The sequence below is a fragment of the Lygodium microphyllum genome, chromosome 28 (genome assembly GCF_053477565.2).
Source record: "Lygodium microphyllum isolate KBCC chromosome 28, Lygodium_microphyllum_v1.1.10, whole genome shotgun sequence".
Classification (NCBI taxonomy): Eukaryota; Viridiplantae; Streptophyta; class Polypodiopsida; order Schizaeales; family Lygodiaceae; genus Lygodium; species Lygodium microphyllum.
The window spans coordinates 68,953,564-68,975,924 of record NC_141162.1 but is presented as its reverse complement, the minus strand read 5'-3'; the positions used below and the strand labels follow the sequence as shown (position 1 = coordinate 68,975,924).

Sequence of the window (22,361 nt, the reverse complement as noted above, 5' to 3'; positions counted from 1 at the left end):
ACTTTCAAGTTACTCCATACCATATTCTCTTCCATCTCTCTTACCGCCTTTTCTATCTATACCTTGACCTCTCTTACCACCTTCATCTCTTCACCATGCCTAAAGCCCTTCATAAAGCCTTTTCTCTTCACACCTTATACCTTGAGAAAGTCACGAATCATACTAAAGCCTATCGTTGGACTTGAAAGTATTGCGACAAGGTCTAAATGAGTAGTGTGACACGGCTTCTTATCCACTTGTCCAAGATAGGTGGAGAATGTGGTCCATGCTCAAAGATCCCTTAAGCGATGGCTGATGAGATCATAAAAAAATATTCTCCTATTTCAAAGACATCAGACAAAATATCCTCTAGTATGGGTGCAAGCTCAAGAGGAGATAGTCTCCCTCGACAAATACACACCTTTAGCCACCCCTGTCGGGTGTAAAGACCATTGCGCTACTCCCGTGTATATATTTACTTGCTCATGTGAACACACCCTTGCATGTGTAAGCGTACCGTACTATCATGAGGACATGTACTTTTGAAACCTCACTTAACATGTTGATTAATTTTTAATGACATGATTAAGTAAATGATGCACATGTAAGGTGCAACTAGGGTTAAAGTAAATTCACGAGCTCGGGACCCGAAGAAATCACGGAATGTCAAAGGCAAAAGTTGCTATAAGTTATGCCGCACAAGTACTTAGTGGTATCTGGTGCCCATTCTTGGCCTAGGTCATCCATTTGGCCATAAGTATTAGTTGGTGACACTAGAGAAGTGGTGTTTAATGGTACCTAACGTCAATCTGATGGTCAAAGATGGCGTAGAGACACTCGAGAATGGAAGTTGCCTAGTCAATTTAATTATTGGCCAGTCAGATTATTTTTCAGGGCACCGAAATAATTACTAGATTAATTTTTAGTATTTTAAAGGCTAAAAATTAATATTTAATTATGAAAAATGTTGGAAAAACCATTTGGAAAGGTTGTCACTTGTCAAAAATGCCCATGCAAGACTGAAAAACGTCTTTAGAGGCTGGAGAGAGGCATTTCTATAAATTCAACTTGCAAGAGAGAGGGAGGAGGGGTTGGTGGGCTGATTTGCAGCCATTGGAGGACCTTTTGAGGCAACTAGGGGCAAAAGAAGACTAATCAATAGTAGGAGACAACATCTACAGGCTGTTGAGGTAGGGCAGCAGCAATAAATAATTGATTTTCTTCAGTTCTTTGCATCTATATGCTATTGTGGCAGGGCAGCAACTGCACTTGATTGATTTTCAGTCATTCTTCGTGACAAAACTCTGAATTTTCTCTCTCTATAGCTTTCCCTCTCATCACCCAGCCATTTCACAGCCTTCCTCCTCGGATAGGGTGGTAAATCCCTGATTACAACTTAATTACAATAGCAAACAATAAATGCAAATCTGAAAATACAAATTTAGCTACTGATCTTGGACAATGCACACCTGATTGGTCCTAAAATTGACGCCCTTTCAGTATTTCTTTAGCTTTATTGAACAAAAAGTTGATTTACAATGGGATTCTCCCAATCCCTTTCGGTATTTCAACTCCCCTTGTTGTCCAAAGTGACCGACAAGTCTTCAATCTATTTTGCCCCTTGATTCGGATACTCAATTGGCCTTCACCCACTTCATAGACGATGGAAATACCCCAAATTTAATGGCTGGTTGGTCCTCCACCTGAATTTAGTTGAAATTCACCGTCAGTATTGTTAAATCCAAGTCTTGGAGCTTCCAATTTTTGGCACGCCTCCCAAGGCTGTTGGCTAAACCCTAATTTCTATTATAAATTAGGGTCTACAGCAAAGAAATTTGCAATTTCTGAGTCTCCAAGGGTCCAAATGCTGAGATCTTCAGAGCAAGGCTCTGAAATGGCTTGGAGATGAGAGGAAAAGCTGTAGAGAGAGAAAATTCAGAGTTTTGTCACGAAGAATGATTGAAAATCAATCAAGTGCAGTTGTTGCCCTGCCACAACAGCATGTAGAAGCAAAGAACTGAAGAAAATCAATCATTTGCTGTTGCTGCCTTGCCTCAACAGCCTGTAGATGCTGTCTCTTATTGTTGATTGATCTTTTTTTGCCCCTGGCTGTCTCAGAAGGTGCTCCAATGACTGCAAATCAGCCCAGCAGCCCTTTCTCTCTCTCTCTTGCAAGTGAATTTATAGAAATGTCTCTCTCTAGCCTCTAAAGACGTTTTTCAGTCTGGCATGGGCGTTTTTGACAAGTGACAGCCTTTCCAAATGGTTTTTTCAGCATTTTTTAGAATTAAATATTAAATTTTAACCTTAAAAATATTGAAAATTAATCTAGTAATTATTTCGATGCCCTGAAAATTAATTTGATTGGCCAATAATTAAATTGGCTAGGCAACTTCCATTCCTGAGTGTCTTTGTGCCATCTTTGACCATCAGATTGGCGTTAGGTACTATTAAACGCCACTTCTCTAGTGTCACCAACTGATACTTATGGCCAAATGGATGACCTAGGCCAACAACTGACACCAGATACCACCAAGTACCTGTGCGGCATAACTTATAGCAACTTTTGCCTTTGACATCCCGTGATTTCTTCGAGTCCCAGGCTCGTAAATTTACTTTAACCCTAGTTGCACCTCACATGTGCATCATTTACTTAATCATGTGATTAAAAATTAATCCACATGTTAAGTGAGGTTTCAAAAATACATGTCCTCATGACAATCCTCCGCCTTGAAATGCTTGCAATCATCCTTGATTGCACTGCTAAATGCATCAAAAGCAAAGTATTACATTGGAATTTCCATAGGGCATGATAGTCAACTCAACATTGCGCACTGTTGTTCAACCATTCCATATACCCAATGTATGCTGAAAATTACCAGCCAACATAACATAACATAAGACTTACAAAGAATCTCAAAAACATTGCCAGATTATCATGTGACATGTCTATTTCTCATGAGCTCAACTCATCTGGCAAAATCAAACCATAGCATAGCATAACCAAGCACAAACCATGGCTAAAACATCAATGGCATCGTAACATATTTTGTTGTTCATGAAACTAGATATAGACCATTGAAAAGTGAGCATAATTTGATTATAAATTGATTACTTACTGATCTGAGAACTGATCACAAATTGTTGCAAATGTGACCCCAAACTCATCACAAACTCATTGCAAAAACTGACCAGCAATCTGTGCAAAAAGTGATGCACAACTGGTCCAAAAAGTGACCGTAGATGCTTCTCAAGCTAATAAAAAACTGAGCTGAAACTGATCAGAATTTTTGTCTCAAAATTGAGGCAAAGTTCATGCTAAATTGTTCATAAGCCGATGCAAAAGTATAGTTTTAGTGCTTGAGTGAAACTCATACTCATCTGCATACATCTCACAGTGACTAGTACACTAAGTAGTGATCTCATTGCAAACATAGTGTCAATGCAATACATTGGATGCATGCTGAATATATTTGAGAACCACTACATACGAGAGCTATCCATAACTAGAGAAGGGGAAGTGCTACCTCCCCCTTGAGCATTAGGCAATACTCTAGACCCTTGTTTTGCTAAACCTGACAGAGCCTAAACTAAAGTCGGCTCTAATTGAAAGGCATCTAGGTAAAGCTGCAACAACTGAGGATGGTCTGCCAAGTCATCCTCTTCCATCCATTTGGCATCCATTGGTGAATAATTCGAAAATTTCACCAAGTATCTTCTGGAAAGTATACCTTTGACATTTCTTTCCTTATGTGCGAAAATCTGCTCAAGTACCAAAATCTCATCTAGCTCCTCAATCTTAGATTGAATTTCAGTAGACATATCCTCTGGCACATCACCATGAAAAGGCCTCAACAAACTAACGTGAAAGGCATTCTATATCCACCAATCTGGAGGTAATTTCAGCCGATATGCCACATTGTTGATCTTCTCCAATACCTGGAAGGGCCCATAGTATCTCATACTCAACTTTGGATATAATCTTTCTCTTCCTTTCATCTTTTTCAGCCTTGCCTTTTCAAAACGCAGCAATACATAATCACCCTCTGCAAACTGCAAAGCACGTCTGTGGCAATTAGTTGCCCTCTTTTGCTTATCCTGTGATCTTTGAAGTGCATACTTAATCTTCTGATAAGCTACATCCATGCTTTCCACATAGCGATTAAACTCAAAGATCGCATCTTTTGTGTACAAAATAGGGGGTACTTTCTTACCACCCTCTACCACCTCAAATGGAGCTTTGCTCGTAGAACTACGCATTGTGTTGTTGTAAGCAAACTCAACCAAGCGCAAATACTACTCCCACTGTGTCTTGTGGTTTGAAACATAGCACCTTAAAAGATCTAACACTGTGGAATTTGCTTCCTCAGACTGACCATTTGTCTACGGATAGAAGGATGATGAGAATTTCAGCATGGTATCCATATTCTCAAACAAGTCCTTTCAAAATAAACTGGTCATCCGGAGGTCTTGATCACTAATGATCGACTCTGGCATATCATGATACTTAAAGATGTGTTGCAAAAACAATCGTGTCATATGATCATCCTTTATTTTCTTCCTCACCGGAATGAAATGGGCTTGTTTGCTAAACCTGCAAATGATAGTCCATATCCCATCATTCCTGGTAGGTGTCTTAGGAAGCTAAAAAATAAAGTCCATTGCAATGCTCTGCCAAGGCCTATATGGAATAGGCAAGGTCTGCAACAAACCCGGCATCTTTTGCCTAGCATGCTTTTCCTTCTGGCATACGATGCATGTCTTAACAAACTGTTCTACATCATGCCTCAAAGCTGGCCAATAAAAGAAATGCTCCATTGCCTTGACCGTGGCATCAATACCTCTATGTCCTGCATACGGAGGAACATGACTTTCAATGATAACTCTAGGCCTTAATTGCTTTGTGACACAATCGTCCATGCATCATCAGAAATCTATCTCTTATATGAAGTGTCCATGCCTTTAACCATTGCAAAGCTGATCATAACATTAGCAAAGCTTGAATCAACAACTTATTGCTCTTTTATGGCATCCAACTCAGTGTGATAATCCATATTGACAAGTGACAACTGAGGTTTACATGATAGTGCATCACTTTTGGCACTCTTTCTCTGCGATTTATTTCTCTTTCCAACCCTAGGCCAATTGGCTGTGCATTATCCAAGATCAGTAGGTAAATTTGTATTTTCAGATTTGTATTTATTGTTTGCTGCTGTAATTAAGTTGTAATCAGGGATTTACCACCCTATGTGAGGAGGAAGGCTGATTACATGTACCCTAAGTATAAATACATTTTTTTATTTTTTGTGTGTACCACACTAGTACACACCCATCTTGAATCTCCATTCTCTTTGCACACTCTCTATTGCTGAATACACCTCCTTTGACTCGCACACTACTTGAGTACTTCTGGTTGCACCCTTCAAACTGGTATCAGAGCTTTGGCAAGAGAGTGTACGCTTTCCAAGGATTGGGCAGGCCAGTCTCTATGTGTGACTGCGAGCCGACAGGCAGTCGAGATCAGTCTACGATTAGTTTGACCAGATGGCAGCTGGCGTGAAGTGCAGGTTGTGTTTTTGCAGGCGATAGATAGGTAGGTGACGAACAGGTTTGTTGGCGACAGGCGTCAATAGTCGCAGGGCACGAATAGCAGCGGGCAGAGCATTCCAGCAGCCAACGTGGCTAGTCGACGGTACGAACATCAGGCGCAGGCCGCGAACATCATGCGATTGCAGGTGCTGGCCAGTTTTTTCTTCGTTAGTCTTTTTTGTATTATTATTATTTTTTGCAGTCTGCCCTCTGCTAATTAATAGGGGTTTGTGCGTGCAAGCATAGTACTTAGATCTATACAGATTTGTGCTTGAAAATTTGGGGCTTTTCCTAGATTTGATGTTGGTCATGCAAAATAGTGACATTTGACCTAGCAATTGCAGACATTGTGTGCATTTGCTTCAAAAATTTGGGCTTTTCTTATACAAGTGAAATTTTGCTAAGCTAAGCCAATTTCACTATGATTTGTGCACATTTGGACCCAAAAATTTGGGGGTTTTGCAGAATTTGTGAAATTTCTGCAACATCTTGTCCGTATTTGACACTTGGGATGATGTATTAATGCAATTGGGGCAGATTTATGGCAAAAATTTTGGGGCTTTTCACGTTGGTGATGCATTTTGAGCCGATTTGTGCTTTGACAGTGAAATTACAGCAGATTCATTGCAGAGTAGGAGAAATTCGGACTTGGGATGTATTAAACGCTAGAAAGGGGCAACTTCTCTTGGTATATGTATTGCTGAATGCTCATTATGCAGTGAAATAGTGGTACATACAGCACTTGGGTTGTTGCATTTGGGTGTTACAGTGATGTATTATTGAAGTGGGAGCTATCATCTATGCATATGTATCAGATTTGATTCATGTACATGCTGTAATCAGCTCTTGGGACTGAAATTGCAGCAAAATATCTGCTTCTTGGACACCTTTGGAAGTACAAGTGTGTACTTGCTGTTATATTCAGCAACCTTGCCATTGGCTGAAAGTATTCAGCATTTTATTGCAGTCTTTGTTGAAGATGGCTAGTAGTGCGTCTACATCTGAGGAAAAGAATCTTTTTGAGATTCGTAAATTTGATGGCAATGGCTTTGATCTTTGGAAAGATCCTATCTAGGGTATACTTTTTTTGAAGGATTGTGATGATGTCTCGGTAGAACAGAAGCGTGTTGCTTTGTCAGATGAGGATTGGGCTAAAATGAATAAGAAAGCCATTACTTATGTCAAATGGTTGTCATGGATGATATCTTGGTTGATATCAAGGGACTTATTGCTTGCAGTTTGGGAGAAACTCAAGGCTACGTATGAGAATACAACTCCTGTCAATCAGGTCTATTTCATGTGAAAGTTAGTCAACTTGAAGATTGATGAGTCTAAACCTGCCTTAGAGTATTTAAATGCTTTCGCTGGTATTTTGAGTCAGTCATAGGATGCATACTTGCAGACTTTTGATCATAAGCTGAGGGCTATTTTCTTACTCATGACTTCACCAGATTCATGGGAAGCATTGGTTGTGTCATTGAGCAACAACCCCAACTTGACATTTGATGGCATGTGTGGTTTTATTCTCAATGAGGAGATTAGACGCAATGCAAATGGGAAAAACAATGGATCAGCCTACAATGTAAGAGGACGACTTGAAAAGAGGTCAAATGCTGCAAATAAGAACAAAAATCTTAGCAAAAGTAAGGGAAAACAACAAGATGTCACTTGCTATCAGTATGGACACAAAGGGCATATAAAGCCTGATTTGCAGGTACTATCAAAAGGAGCAAGAATGCAAAAAGCAGACTAATGCAAAAGACAAAAAGAATGAGAAGGATGGCAACTCTACCCCTAAAGAAATAGAAAAGGCAAATGTGGTATCTAAATGTTGTTATTGAGGAGATAGAATAAGATAAAGATGCTGATTTTTCGGTTGCATCTTTAGATCCATATGCCATGATAGTGGAAGACATGTATATCACTAAAAGGGATGTGATAGATGCCTTGTTGTTTGCTCATGATGGTTGGTCACAATCGTGGATTGTTGATATTGGTGCTTTATTTAATGTAACTCCATCTTTGGAGTGTTTTTCTTCTTGCATAGTGGTGATCTTGGGAAAGTTTACCTAGGGAATAACCATGCATGTGATATTGAAGGAATGGGCACCATACACGTGGCTCTTGAAAATGGTCAAGAATTGATTTTTCATGATGTTATGTTTGTACTTGGCATTAAGAAGAGCTTGCTTCCTGTTGGGTAGCTAGATAATATGGGTTACTTCACTACCTTTGGTGGTGGATTGTGGAAGATATAGAAAGGATCCATGCTTGTCACTAGAGGCAGTAAAAGAAAACTCTTTATTATCTTCACTATAAGGCACTTTCTAGAAAGTTTGTTGCAGTTGTAGAAGTGCAGTCACACATGGAGTTATGACACAAGCGTCTTGGACACATGAGTCAAAAGGGTTTACTGACACTTTCTTCATTTGGAAGAGTTGATGTGAAAAACTCAAAGCTTGACTTTTGTGATGACTGTGTTGTGGGAAAACATGTAAAGAGTTCATACTCTCATGGAGCCTCTAGGAAGGCATGTATTTTGGATTTAGTCCATTTTAATGTATGTACCATGCCAATAAAAGCTCATAGTGGTTTTTGTTATTTTGTCTTTTTATTGATGACCATTCTAGAAAGCTATGGATTTACTTGCTTAAGCAAAAAAGCGAGGCATTGAACGCCTTTAAAAGGTTTTATGCATTTGTTAGTACTCAATAGGGTTTGAAATTAAATGCATAAGAACAAACAATGGGGGAGAGTATGTATCTAAGGAATTCAATAAGTTTTGTGATGCCAATGGGATTAAATGGGAGCTTACAACTCCTTATAATCCGTCATCTAATGGTGTGGTTGAGTGAATGAATTGCACTTTATGTGGGAAGATTCGATGCATGTTGTCCACAACTAATCTCTCGCAGTCGTTTTGGGGAGAGGCTCTTAAAACCGCAGTACATATTTGCAACTGATCTCCACATCGTGCACTTGAAAGTCATATCCCTGAAGAGGTTTGGTCTAGCAAACTTGCTTTATATGACCACTTAAGGGTCTTTGGCTGTGACTGCTATGTACATGTACCTGTTGATAGCAGAACCAAACTTGACATGAAATCCCAGAGAGGTATCTTCATGGGTTATGGAGATGAAGGTGAAATGGGTTATAGAGTTTGGATTCCAAGCATGAAAAAGGTACTACGCAGCCGAGATGTGGTTTTAATGAGTCAAAGCTGTTGAAAAATACCACATCTAGTGACTTGGACCAAAACAAAGTGAAATTTCAGCATGATTAGCCACTTCAATAGCCATTAGCCACCATTGAAAATTCAGCTCCTTTTGATGTTGGTTATGATAATCAGCATATCATCATTGAGCTAGATGACAATGGGCAGCAAAGGGATGCTGAAAATAAGCTTTGGCAACAAAATCAGCACACTAAAAATGTATTAGAGCAGCCTGAAAATATATTACAACAACTTGAAAATGCAGTTCAGTAGCCAAATAATGAGGTCATTGACATTCCTTTGAATGTGGATTCATTGCTTGATAACACTAGAAATTATTGGGTAAGAAGGTCTATACATGTCAAGAGACCTATACAGAGGTTTGATCCCTCTTTGGACTACATTTTACTCACAGATGAGGGTGAGCCTCTCACATATAAAGAGGCATTATCATGTGAGTCAAAGAAAAAATAGGAGCTAGCTATGCAAGAAGAAATGAAGTCATTGTATCTGAATGATACTTGGGATTTGGTTCCATTGCCCAAAGATAGAAAAGCTATTCCTAACAAATGGGTCTATAAAATCAAGTGTGTGGATGGCAAATCCAAATATAAAGCAAGGCTTGTGGCTAAGGGTTATACATAGAAAGAGGGATTGGCTTTCAGGAAGTCTTTTCACTTGTTGTCAAAATGACCACTCTTCGGGTATTGTTTGCTATTGTATCGTCTATGGATATTGAGCTCGATTAGATGGATGTTAGAATAACATTCTTGCACGGTGATTTTGAAAAAGAGCTGTACGTGAAACAACTATAGGGCTTTGTTATGCTAGGAAAGAAGCATTTGGTGTACAGGCTTAAGAGAAGCTTGTATGGTTTAAAATAGGCTCCTAGATAGTGGTATAAGAAATTTGATGCCTTCTTGCTCTCATACGGGTTTAAAAGAAGCAATGCAAATCACTGCTTATATACAAAGAAGGCTGATGATGAAAGCCTTATTATCTTTGTGCTTTATGTGGATGATATGCGTATTGCTGGTAAGCATAAGAGCTGGGTTAATGCACTAAAAAGATAGATGAATTCCGCCTTTTCCATGAGGAACTTGGATGCAACTTAACACATTTTGGGCATGCGTATGACAAGAGATAGAGTAGCAGCTCTTATTTCTGTCACAAGAAAAGTACATCAACAAAGTACTTGATCATTTTTCTATGGCAGATGCTAAGCCACTTGGTGTTCCATTACCATCATACCTTAAGCTTAGCAAAGGAGATTGCCCAAAAGATGGCAAGGCAGCCAGCTCTATGAAGGGTGTTCCTTATGCTTCAGCTTGTGGGTCACTCATGTATGCTATGGTTGCCACTAGACTTGACATTGCTGATGTAGTGGGAGTTGTAAGCATGTTTATGTGAAATCCTTGTGAAACACATTGGGAAGTAGTGAAATGCTGCGGGAGTTGGTTAAAGGTTCGCTTAGGACCTTTAAGTGGGAGGTTGTCGGGTGTAAAGGCCCTTGTGCCACTCTCGTGTACATGTTTACTTGCACATGTGCACACACCCTTGCGGGTGTAAGTGTACTATACCCTAAGTATAAATATATTCTTTTTATTCTTTGTGTGTACCAAACTAGTATACACCCATCTTGAATCTCCATCTCTCTGGACACTCTCTACTATTGAGTATACGTCCTTTGACATCCACACTACTTGAGTATTTCTGCTCGCACCCTTCAGCCCCTTCGGCTACACCTATGGCCACTATGGAGGGATTCATAGATCCCTTGGATTTCCCTCTGCCTCCACTGCTGCCGCCGCTTATGGATCCAAAAGACTCAAGAGACAAGCCACACTTGTTGAGACAATGGGATGTGTTTTGGGCCCACTCTCATTTCTTCGAGAGCAACAAAGGAATGTAGAAGTTGAGATTGCACGAATCATCATCAAGTGCAATCTCCCTTCCCACATTCTAAGAGTAGATAGGTGGAGGAAAATGGTGAAGGCTATTGGGTCCATACGAGGGGTGGCATGGAGTTATCTACAATGACATGTGCACAAAGAAGCTAGATGAGGAGAGGGAGAGGATTAACAAGTCTCTTGAGCCCGTTCGAGCTAGTTGGGTGAAGTATGGGTGCTTCATCCTCTGTGATGGATGGAGTGACCGAAAGAAGAGAGGTATTATTAATATACTTGTCTCTTGCCCTCTTGGTATCTACTTCTTGCATACCGTGGATGGGGGCATGAAGGGGAATAGAACGACTGGCCTATTTATCTACAAGCACATCCAGCAAGCCATTCAAGAGGTGAGCCTACATTCTTGAATATTTTACATTTTATAAATTATCTTTTATGTTTTATGCTTCTTGAATATTATTTTTTATGCTTAATGTTTTATCATCTATGTTTGAAAGTTTTAAACTTTTATGCTTCTTGAATCTTGATTCGTGAATATCTTCACCTCTCTCTCTATATCTATCTTCACCTCCATACCCTAGTACTCACCTCTAAGCCATACTATATTCTAAATCTCTATGTGTATATAGGTGGGACCAAGCAATGTTGTCCAAGTTGTCATCGACAATGCTTCAAATTATTAGAGGATGGGACAATTGCTTGAGGAGGAATTCCCCTCTACAGTGTGGACACCTTGTGCTACACATTGCCTTGACCTCCTCATGGAATACATAGGCAATTTGGAATGGGTGAAAAAAAACGTGACAAATGCAAATGCAATTGTTAATCTTATCACAAAAGGGTAAAAATGCTTGCCTATTTTTTGCGTATATAGTGATATGAAATTTAAAAAACCATTAAAAACTTGCTTTGCCATCATATGGTTGCTCCTTGAGCGACTCTATGACGTGTAAAGTAAGTTGCAAAAGTGTATGGTCTCCAAGGAATTTAAAGTATGGAGATGGATGAGGAGGCTGTAGCAAGCATGGAGGAGGGTAAAGCCATTCAACGGCTTTGCCTAAAAGAATCATTTTAGGTTGAGATGCGAGCCGTGGTCATTGTGATCACACTCTTGTATAGGGTTCTTTGCATGATAGATATGGAGGGCCACTATAGGCCGCCTCACTCATTTCATGAGAGAGGCTATGGAGGAGATTAGAGCTTCCACTGTTCTTGGTATTGGGATTCCATGTTAATAATTTGAAATTAAATTTATTTTTAAAATGCACATTTAAGTTTTTTAAAATGCAAAATGAATCTCACTAATTTTAGTGCCTATTGGTTTTTTTCATAAAGAGTGGTACAATTGATATTTTGGATGATACCCCACGAAGGTATGACATCCTCTATCTTGTTGAAAAGAGATGGAAATGAATGAAGAGGCCTATGCACGGCCTAGTAGCTCTCTTGCATCTAGTTTACAAGAGCTCCTCTCTCTTCATGGACCAGAAGCTGGCCTCGGATAGGGATGCTTATCTCTCAAAGACTTTGCATGAGAATGTGCACGGTCCATTTCTCCAAGAGCTAATTAACTATGGAGATCAGAGGAAAACGGCCTTTACTAGCACGGTGTGTTGGAAAAGGGCCTCTTTGATTAAGTCACAATTTTGGTGGGAGTTGTTTGGATATTAGCTACCAAATGTGCAGAAGTTGGCTTTAAGAGTGTTGGCTCAGGTAATTAAAATTTAAATCTTATCATTATGCTTCTAGTAAAGGCTCTATTTTTCTCATAAATTTTCCATATAATGAGTTGAGGCCAATTTATTACCTTGAATAGGATTATTCATGTGGTGCGTGTGAGAGAAATCGGTTAGCGTATTCTCTTATACACACCAAGATCCAAAACAAACTTGGCACCAAGCAGTTACAACGACTTATCTATTGTCATTTTAACTTGTGTATGCTTAGGGACATGCATGAGATGCCAATGGCATGGTAGGTAATTTTGAAATTGGGTCTATATTTATTCTAAAATTTAAATTTATGAATGTAAATTCTTAAGTTATCTTATTATTTATATATTTCAACTTCAATTTGTCAAGTGAATGTAGATGAGTTTAGGTTAACAGGGGCCACACTTAAAAGTGCGAATAGAGAGAGAGAGACGAAGAGCTAGATGCCATCTTCAGAGAGCTCTACATGGAGATGGAGGAGATTGACTATCAAGTGTTACGTACTCGTAGGGAAAGGCAGGCCACTCCTCTAGGCATTGCAATTGGTAGGAGCACACAGGTAGCAGTCAGTACCTATCCTATGTGGGGTGTGGTTCTGGAAGCTCTTTTGCTTTGATTGCTTGTGTTTCAGAGGATGCTCCTATTGAGCTTGAGTATGATGAGCATGGCAACCTCCTTAGTGATGGGGATTTTGTTTCACACACATCAGACTCATCTAGTGATGACCATGAGTCTCATTTGAGTGACGGGTCTGAGGATTTATTTGAGTAGTATCCTTGAGAATCTCTACTATCTAGATACTTTTTTAGGCTAGACATTTGTATCTCTTGCTTTTTTGTACATGAGTCTTGCATATGATACTTGTCACTTGTGACTTGTCGAAGATTCTTTTTTTGACGTACATGACTTCAGACTTATAGATGAAATTGGAGTATACATTTTGTCTTAGCCACTTGTTATGTTCATGAAGTATTGCTAAAACTTGAAACTTGACTCTCATGTTTACCATACTATCCCTTAATTTTCTATGTATTTTTTAATGACCTTACAAAACACCGGATTTTATCTGACATTTTTAATGTACGTTCGGTATTGTACTAAGTCCACGGATTGGATGGATGGGACCTGACTACCTTGGTCATTTCCATGTGATCGAGGATTATTTATCCTCCAAGATTAGAGAAAATAATATACATATAATTTTAGTAATGAAATTTAGCGAATGTTTTTTTGATTCAAGTGTTACTATTTATATTTGTTTTGTTAAAAAGTTCAGTTATCTGATTCGCAGTGTAATTTAATTTCTTTTAATAATAATCTTAATATGAATTCAAATGTGAGTGAGTGTTTGGATCCAATACTATATGAGTATGCCAATGTCTTTCCATCTAAACTACTTGACAAACTTTTGCCGTCTTGTGGAACCTTAGGTCATAGGATTGAGACGTTGCTTGGTAGCCATCCCATCTTTCGGTAAACTCTCTCATTCTCTAGCCATTTCTGAGCATTGCTCCAAAGATCTTAGCATTCTAATCCTTGGAGGTTGAGAAATTGTATTTTTCTCTGGTGTAAACCCTAATTTATAGCAAAAATTAGGGTTTGACAGCAACCTCGGGAAGTGTGCCAAGAGATTGAAGCCTCAAGCCTTGAATTTTCAGGGCTGAATTGTTAGGAAGATTTAAGTGAGGGACGAGCTAACATTCGAATTTGGGGCAAATTTCATTTCGCAAATTTCATTTCCCAAGGAGTTGGTGAAGGCCAATTGCATGAGCAAATCTAGGGGCAAATCAATTTAAAGATTTGCTAGTCATTGTTGATAGCAAGGGGCTTTTGGATTGTGAAAGTGATTGAAGGAATCCCATTATGTTTGAATTCTATTGCAATTAAAGATAAAGAAATACCGAAAGAGGTGCCAATTTTGGGGCCAACAAGGTCTCCAATGTCCAAGATTGATTGGTAAATGTTTGTGTTTCAGCATTTCATTAATTATTGCTTGTTGTAATTAAGTTATAATCAGGTTTTTACTACCCCTCCATGGAAGGAAGGTTGGTTTCATGGTTCCATTGTTGGGATACCATCAAATTCTTTGAATTGGTGGGCCCGAGGCACCTAATTGCAAGTCAAAAGCTTTGCATTATTGCTGAAATTGTGCTCAGCCGTTGATTTCAACAAGTATGTCTTCACATGGTGATAGAGGATCAAGTGGTGATGATGCATCACAATTTGGTCATTCATGTGGTGAAGGAGAAAATGTAGTGCATGATCTTGAACATGGTTCTCAATATGGATAGCAAGCTGAAAATGTGGGAAATGACCCAAATGTAGAGACTTCCATGCCTCAGGATGTTGATGACCACCAAGAGGGTGAAGAATTTCATGATAGTTTCAAAGATCAGGTGAGGACAACAACGAATCTCTTTGTTGAATTGTCAAAGGATCCTCAATTTACTCAATTCTCGAATACCCAAAAGAAGGACAGCAAAGGGAAAGAGAAGAAGACACCTTCTAGAGCTTTGGGATGGCCGGAAGAATAGAAGGTAATGCTAAGCCTCTTTTGAAAGCATGAGGACAAATAGTTGGTACCTGTGGGACAACAAGTGCAAATGCATAGCCAACTTGGTAGTGCCAATCCATGGGAATATGGACAACAGGGTATTCATGCAAATTCAAACATGGGATAGCAAGGATATTTTGGTGGTGGTACCATTTTTCATGCATTGAATGTATGGCACTAATCCCTATGGTATGTAGTAGCCAATGCATGGTCCTCAACACCCAATGTATTTGGGTATTTTAGGTCAAATCAAGGGGTAAATTGGTGTGAAGGTATGTTGGTCATTTATGCCTACAAGAGGCTTTGGGTTTTGAAGGAGATTGGAGCAATGTGTGTATTTCTTCCAATTCTAATAGAACTTAAAGAAATATTGCAAGAGGTGCCAATTCTTGGGCCAATGGGGAGTCTATTGTCGAGGATTAATCTGGTAACATTTATATTTCAGTTTATGTAAATTTATTGCTTCTTGTAATAAGTGTATAATCATATCATTTACCGCCCTTTCGGAGAAAAAAAGCTTGGTTCACACACCCTATCATTGAGCACTTTTTACCCTTGCATAGGATGGGCTTTTTTGTTGTGAATATTGACTTAGGGAGTAGGTTATGAACCCTAGGGTCTATAGGTTTATTTCATTCTCAGGTTGTGAAGGTACATGTCATACACATTCTAGCTATTGCTTTTCTTGGTCTAACATTCACGAGTGGCACCTTTGGATTTGGGAGGGTAGGCCTTTGGATATTGTCATGAGGATATGTATTTTTGAAATCTCAATTAATATATGGATTAATTTTTAATCACATGATTAAGTAAATGTTGCACATGTGAGGTGTAATTGGGGTTAAGAGTAAATTTACGAGCTTGGGACCTGAGAAAATCACGGGATGTCAAAGGCAAAAGTTGCTATAAGTTATGTTGCACAAATACTTGGTGGTATTTGGTGTCAATTGTTGGCCTAGGTCATTCATTTGGTTATAAGTGTCAGTTGGTGACACTAGAGATGTGGTGTTTTTAATGGTACAACCTAACGCCGATCTAATGGTCAAAGATGACATAGAGAGACTTGAGAGTGGAAGATGCCTAGCCAATTTAATTATTGGCGAGTCAGATGATTTTTTGGGCACCAAAATAATTATTAGATTAATTTTTAGTAATTAAAGACTGAAAATTAATATTTAATGATGGATAATGTTGGAAAAATCCTTTGGGAAGGTTGCCACTTGGCAAACTTGCCAATATAGGCTAGTAAAAGGTTGAAAAAGAGGAAAAACCAGATCACTCTTGCTGTAGCAAATGTGGGAGAGCTGTGAGTAGCCATGCTAGCCTATTTTCAGCCATTGCAGCCAACCACGAGTGAGTTTTGAGGAGGCAATTGCAGATTCGGACCCTCCAGAGTTGGGCGATTGCATCCAGGTACAAGGTGATAACTGATTTGGATGTCTTAGCTGTAGGCGACAACATTTAATGCTGTTGTGATAGGGCAGCATCTGCATTTGACTGATTCTCAATCATTCTTTGTGACAAAACTCTGAATTTTCTCTCTCATCTCCTAACCATTTCATAGCCTTGCTCCGAAGATCTCAGTATTTGGACCCTTGGATGTTGAGAAATTGCAAATTTCTCTGTTGTAAACCCTAATTTACCGTATTAATCAAGGTTTACAGCAGCCTCGGGAAGCGTGCCAAACATTGGAAGTTCCAAAACTTGTATTTTTCAGGGCTGAAGGTGAATTTCAGCTAAATTCAGATGGAGGACTAGCCAACTATTGAATTTGGGGCATTTCCATCGTCTATGAAGTGGGTGAAGGCCAATTAAGTGCCCAAATCAAGGGGCAAAGCAGATTGAAGACTTGTTGGTCACTTTAGACAGCAAGGGGAGTTTGGATTGCGAAGGGAATCAGGAGAGTCCCAATGTGTAAATCAACTTCTTCTTCAATAAAGCTAAAGAAATACTGAAAGGGGCACCAATTTTGGGGCCAATCGGGTGTGCATTGTCCATGATCAGTAGGTAAATTTGTATTGTCAGATTTGCATTTGTTGTTTGCTGCTGTAATTAAGTTGTAATCAGGGATTTACCACCCATCCACGGAAGGAAGCTGGTTTCAGATGTGTTGGATTAGAATCCAAGAGAGTGGCTCTGGATGGCCTTAACAGTTGCTTAGAAACTAGTGAGTTTCTTTGCTTACACGGCACGGATTGGTCGACATATGTTCATATAGGATTACACATACTTGTGCCCCCGCCCGGCCCCCAAAAAAAAGAAAACCACAGCAGATGTTGGGCCGAGAGTAGCATCATGGATGCTTTCTATTAGATCCTTTGGAAATGCCCATGGGTTGTGGCTAAGGAGAGTGTCCTACTTTCTATGCTTGTGGCATATGGTGCTCTAGCAATTGGGAGCTGGCTGGTCCAAATGTAGCAAGAGGGAGTCTACAAGTGCTGCAAATAGCAGCACCAAAAAACTCCAAACATTGCCTATGTTCATGTGGGGCAGCACAACTAAGTGTGGAGAGAAGCTTGCCGCCTACTCCATCGACTTGTGCCTAGCCTAGGGTGCATCTCTTGGGGGCTTTGTTTTGGTAGTCAATTAGCTAGAGCCCCACTTGGTATTTGAGGTAGAGGTGCATGTATGATCATCATCATTGAGGCGGGTTCATGGGCCAGGGTAGGGTTGAAGCTTTGTTTAGTGGCTGGGTACTAGAGCCTATGGTGTCATGATTATAGGTTTGGGATATCATTGGGAGCCTCACTAAGTGGCACATCTGAAAGGCACATTGTTGGATGATTTTAAGCCATGAGAGCCTTTTGGTGTATGCCACTTTGGCAGACCTCCGGTTGTCTATCATCCACTCACTTTGTGGCTGCTGGGAGCAGCTATGAGGTGAGACTTGGCACTGACGGGATTCTGGGCAGTAGCTCATTCATAGTTATGGTGGCCATGTCCTATTTTATACGTTACAGGATGACTACCCTCGGTGGTGCTACATTCTCCTTCCATGGCCTTTGTCCCCCGTCCTCCCATGACCGCACTGAGAGGCTTGTATATATTAGTGGTTTCTGATCTACAAACAACTCCAGCTAGACTGTTGATCACTTGTACTTCACTGTAGTTTTCTTCCAAGCAATATGGTTAGCCACACCTTTTTTCACCAAGAAAAGTTTTTTGTTTTCCCTCTCACTAACCTTCTCCTCTTACTTTGTGAGTTTCTTGTGCTACTACATCCAACAAATGTTGGTTGTTTTGTTTAGATTTTCAGGGTGATGCAACGAAGGGTACACAAATTTCATCTTGTTGAGATTGTGGAAAGATGACAAACCAGCTGTTACCTGTTGCTTGTTGCCAACAAACTAAGTAAGAGGGGCATGACAAGTGCCTGTTGGTGCCTGGGCCATTGTGATATAGATGTACTTTTAGTGTGCCAAGCAGTGAGTCAATTTCTGATTGTAGCCGCTTGGGACTCAGAGTTGGACCTTACTGTACTCTAGGTTTATGGGTTCAAAGTCATCACTTTCAAAGCTCTGTATGAGTTGTCAGTCTAATTGTCTCGGACAACTGAACTGTCAAGTGGCTAGACCAGGATGAGGGTTATTTAAGGTGGTCTTACATTTGCTCAAAAGCGATTGCAGAGTGTTTGAGTTTGAGGCTGATTGTGTGAGAGTTTGAAGCATCCTGGTCATAATTGTTGTTGTTGATTATTGCTTCAGCTGCATTGAATGTGCCATTAATTTTGCTCTTGTGCAACGTCCCTCAGTTGCTGCCTGGCTGTTTTTTAATTTAACCTGTCATTTAGTCTGAGACTATCGTTCCAGTCCTGGTCATGTGGTTCCAGTCATCCCAAAGCTGTATTCTGCTTCCTATTTCAATGCTCACAATGCTGGGCATCTTGCTTGCCTTCTGCATGTCAGTTTAAGTGTAGTCTCATCAAGAAACATCCTTTGCCTGGTTAAGTTCACTCCTTACTGCAATTTGTCCTGCTCCAGAGAGATTGGGGTCAACAAGTGTAACCAAGTTTGCTCAATTTGATGCAAAGTCCCAGGTCAAAGATTGTACTTCTGTATTAGTTTCAATGTAATATCATCAACACCATTGGTTGTTACTGGTATTTTGTACGATCCAAAGTTTGGTAGTGAGCTTGGGGTTCTTTGTGGAGCTGGTTAGTGAGAGCTCAATAGCTTGAGTAACTTTACTATATCTGAGATGGATGGACCTATCAGTGCAAGATACTGCCTTCTGGAGTGGGAGTTTCAGATATAATGGAAGAGTTCATTTTTTGGATGGGCAGTCTGTGGAGGATAGGGTTCCCCTTTTGAACAAGTAGCATCAAGGCTGAAGTACAAGGTTTGAGGTGTTACCTATTCAGCTGAGGAAAGGGGGAGAATTGAATGTCACATTCGGTTTCTTTTGGGTTTTAATGTCTTACAATATAACACGAGATGTATCCCTACTTGGTTTCATAGGCTTTGTGGGCTTGTGTTAGTATTCATTTCTTATTCCTGCTTTGCCATTTTGATGTGGTATCTCCTTGTTATGGCGAAAAATGTGCCTGTCAAGAATGTCTGGTTTGGTTTGGCTCATTAACGAGTTTCTATCATTTAGGACTGGTTATATTGCATCCATGGCAGAATCTTCACCTACGTGTGGTATTTTGATTGTTGTATACAGTAGATGTGGATATTGATGTTGGTTATGATCAGGTCATAGTTCTCATTAGACATAATGATAACAGGTTATTGGACTGGTTAGGTGTTCTTGCGGATTCTGGGACTGTTGTGAATTTGCATGAGATTTATCTGGAAAATAACAGAGCTTTTCCTTGTAAGTAAGAAAAGTTGCATGGCTATCTTCATTCCTTTATATATTTTTTACGAGGTTTGAGTGGTTTTGTAGTGATCTTTCCCTCTATGTTGGAGGCTGCATAGAAGCATGCTACAGACATCATTGGTTGAAGTTTTACTGCAATCTCAATTTGCTTGTGCAGCTAGGAGGTGGATGTATGCTGTTTGGACAGTGTCTTGGACTGGTGATTTTAGCAATCAACTGCAGAATTTTACCTCAAAGAAAGTGGATGGCTTGTCTGGGCAAAATATTGTTTGTCATGATAATCTACGAACTTTGGATTCAGAAAGAGGATCAACTCCACCTAGCAAATGCATGTTCCCTTCAGAGCTAAACCTCTCTGGAGAATCAAAGTTTGAGATGGATAACGCAGGCCAGGTCTGATGCTTTCTTGTTTATTTTGCATATTGCAGAGGCAATACCAAGTGTTTTTATGGGGCTGCTCTCTAACTCTCAGAATCTTTTGCAAATAATTTTTGTACATTCATTTTGATGGTGAGTTCTAATTTCTGATTTTCATTCTAGATATAGAATATTCAGAAGATAAATGACTTCACATTCCTATAAAGTGATTTGAGAAGCTCATGCAGGTGCTGTCGGTTGAATCTAAGTGGTACATTCTGAAAGATGGAGGAGAAGTGGTGTTTGAGGCTTCGAAACTGTGGCTTTCTACATTACTTAACAAGAAAACAAAATAATTGTTGTGTGGAGTTATCCTCATCCTCGTGAAAGCATTGAGCTGCTGGAGTGCTACCTGTGTTCATGGTGTGTACGGAATGTAGCTTGTATTCAAGCATCTGCAGGATTCGTCACAGAGTGAGGAAGGTGTGTATGACTGAGTATATGGATAGCACGTGTAGTTTGAGTCCTGCAAGATTATATATAAAGCTGCTGATTGCTTATATTGACTGCACCTTGCATTGGCATGAGAGGATTGGCTTAGGGATGTGCTTGACTCAACATATGGGTGATACACTGGGTAGTCTGGATGCTCTGGCACCGAGCAATGGGGGAGAGAACTTTCATGTCAAAAACGCACACATGAAAAGAATTTTTGCATCTTTTATCCTGTAATTGGAATTAATAATCCACTTTCTCTGTAGTTTGGGCTTTCACTAGGATGTTTGTTTATGAGGCCCGGTATGCTGTGAAGGTTGAGGAGTGTCTATGTTGAGCTGTTTTGTAAGCTCCGAGTGCATAATAGATTACATAAGCTAAACCCAATTTTTTTTGTTTGGATGATGAGTACATACCAAAATGTGGGATCATTGCTTAAGGGCATGCAATTGTAATGGTTGAAATTACAATGCTTCCAGCAGTTTTTTATTGCTTATGTTGTGTTGTCTGGTTTTTCGTTGGCTCATGGCCTTTAATCTTAGTTCTGGTACATGTGTAAAATGAAAAGCATAGGGATAGTATGCTCTATTGACGCATATTTTTTATCTTAAATTAGATGTAAAGGATATACTATTTTCGTCTTTGCCAATGCTATTGTTACAACCAGTGCTTCCATTGTAATTAGCGATTGTGGGAGATCCAACCCTGAAGTGTCTGAGCTTGTTCGTACTTTTCTCTGACTCGTATTATGCCTCTATTGCCAGGCGCCATCGACTCTGTGGCTCTAATTGTGGCAAGAAAGCTATGATTCTTGAGAAATAAATTGGATAGTTCACTGGAACAGCACACAACTTAAACACAAGATGGCAGTATCGTTGTTGATTGGTTTTTTACTATGTCCGCTCCTTATTTTGACTTATTGCAGACTGACAATAGCCCTTTTGCTCATTGCTTCATGGCACTTATGCTTGTGGCAGCTCAGGCAAATAAGATGCAACATGGTATTATCAATGGCATGCTTGTTGGTATGTATAATGGGTTACCAATCCATTACTTATTCTGACTTATTGCAGGATTGTGGTATCCCTTATGATCATTGAGCTTATGCTAGTTTTGAAGGAGCGTGGAGAAACAATTGTAGACTTGGCTTCATCTTGCTCTCGATGCAGCCTAACCATCTTCCTTCATTTTAAGGAAAAGAATTCCTGATTGGCATATCTTGGAATCTATGTATCACCAGCACTGAATCTGGTAGTATATTACCATCTTCGTGTAATCATTATAGTCATATCTTTGCCTGGTTGAGTTCCAATTCATACTATTCTATCCAGTAATGGATAGCTTCCACAAGCCAACTAAGACTAACCTCCTCAAAGTAGCTCTCAAAAACAATTCCTATTATCTTCCTCATGTTGCTTTCCACATGGCTCATGATTTGTAAAACACTGTAGCTCTCATGTATCCCCTTTTGGGAAACCTACTTGTAAAAAATTACACAACACAATGTATAGAGTTTGAACAAGGAATAAAAACAACATATTTCATTTATTCCAAATATATTGATTAAAAAATGGCTCTATTTACCTATGCGCTTTCACTGTGAAGCTTAGATGGTGATCTAGATAGATGATAAGCGGAGAGCTTAAGGCTATCTTGAAGAACTTTGATTGGGTGCTTATTGGTTTAAGATAAATTAATGTTGGTTTTGGAGAGGTTTTCCTTTTATGAGCCCA

The 22,361-nt window shown here is 39.6% G+C and overlaps 1 protein-coding gene across 11 annotated transcripts in view; it reads left to right on the top strand.

Moving 5' to 3' along the window:
* Positions 1-22,158, top strand: part of LOC148011570 (uncharacterized) — an 89,216-nt gene extending 67,058 nt beyond the window's left edge. For 4 of the 11 annotated variants that reach the window (XM_087670536.1, XM_087670535.1, XM_087670534.1 and 1 more), the window contains 3 exons: positions 19,682-19,770; positions 19,934-20,169; positions 20,382-20,893. In XM_087670536.1, the coding sequence (XP_087526662.1) occupies positions 19,682-19,770; positions 19,934-20,169; positions 20,382-20,489 (433 nt within the window). In that variant the 3' untranslated portion in view covers positions 20,490-20,893. Of the gene's footprint in view, positions 1-19,681; positions 19,771-19,933; positions 20,894-21,392; positions 21,654-21,701 lie in introns of those variants that run through there. The other 7 variants (XR_015689345.1, XR_015689343.1, XR_015689342.1 and 4 more) reach the window with 7 other exon arrangements.
* Positions 22,159-22,361: the final 203 nt, after the last annotated feature.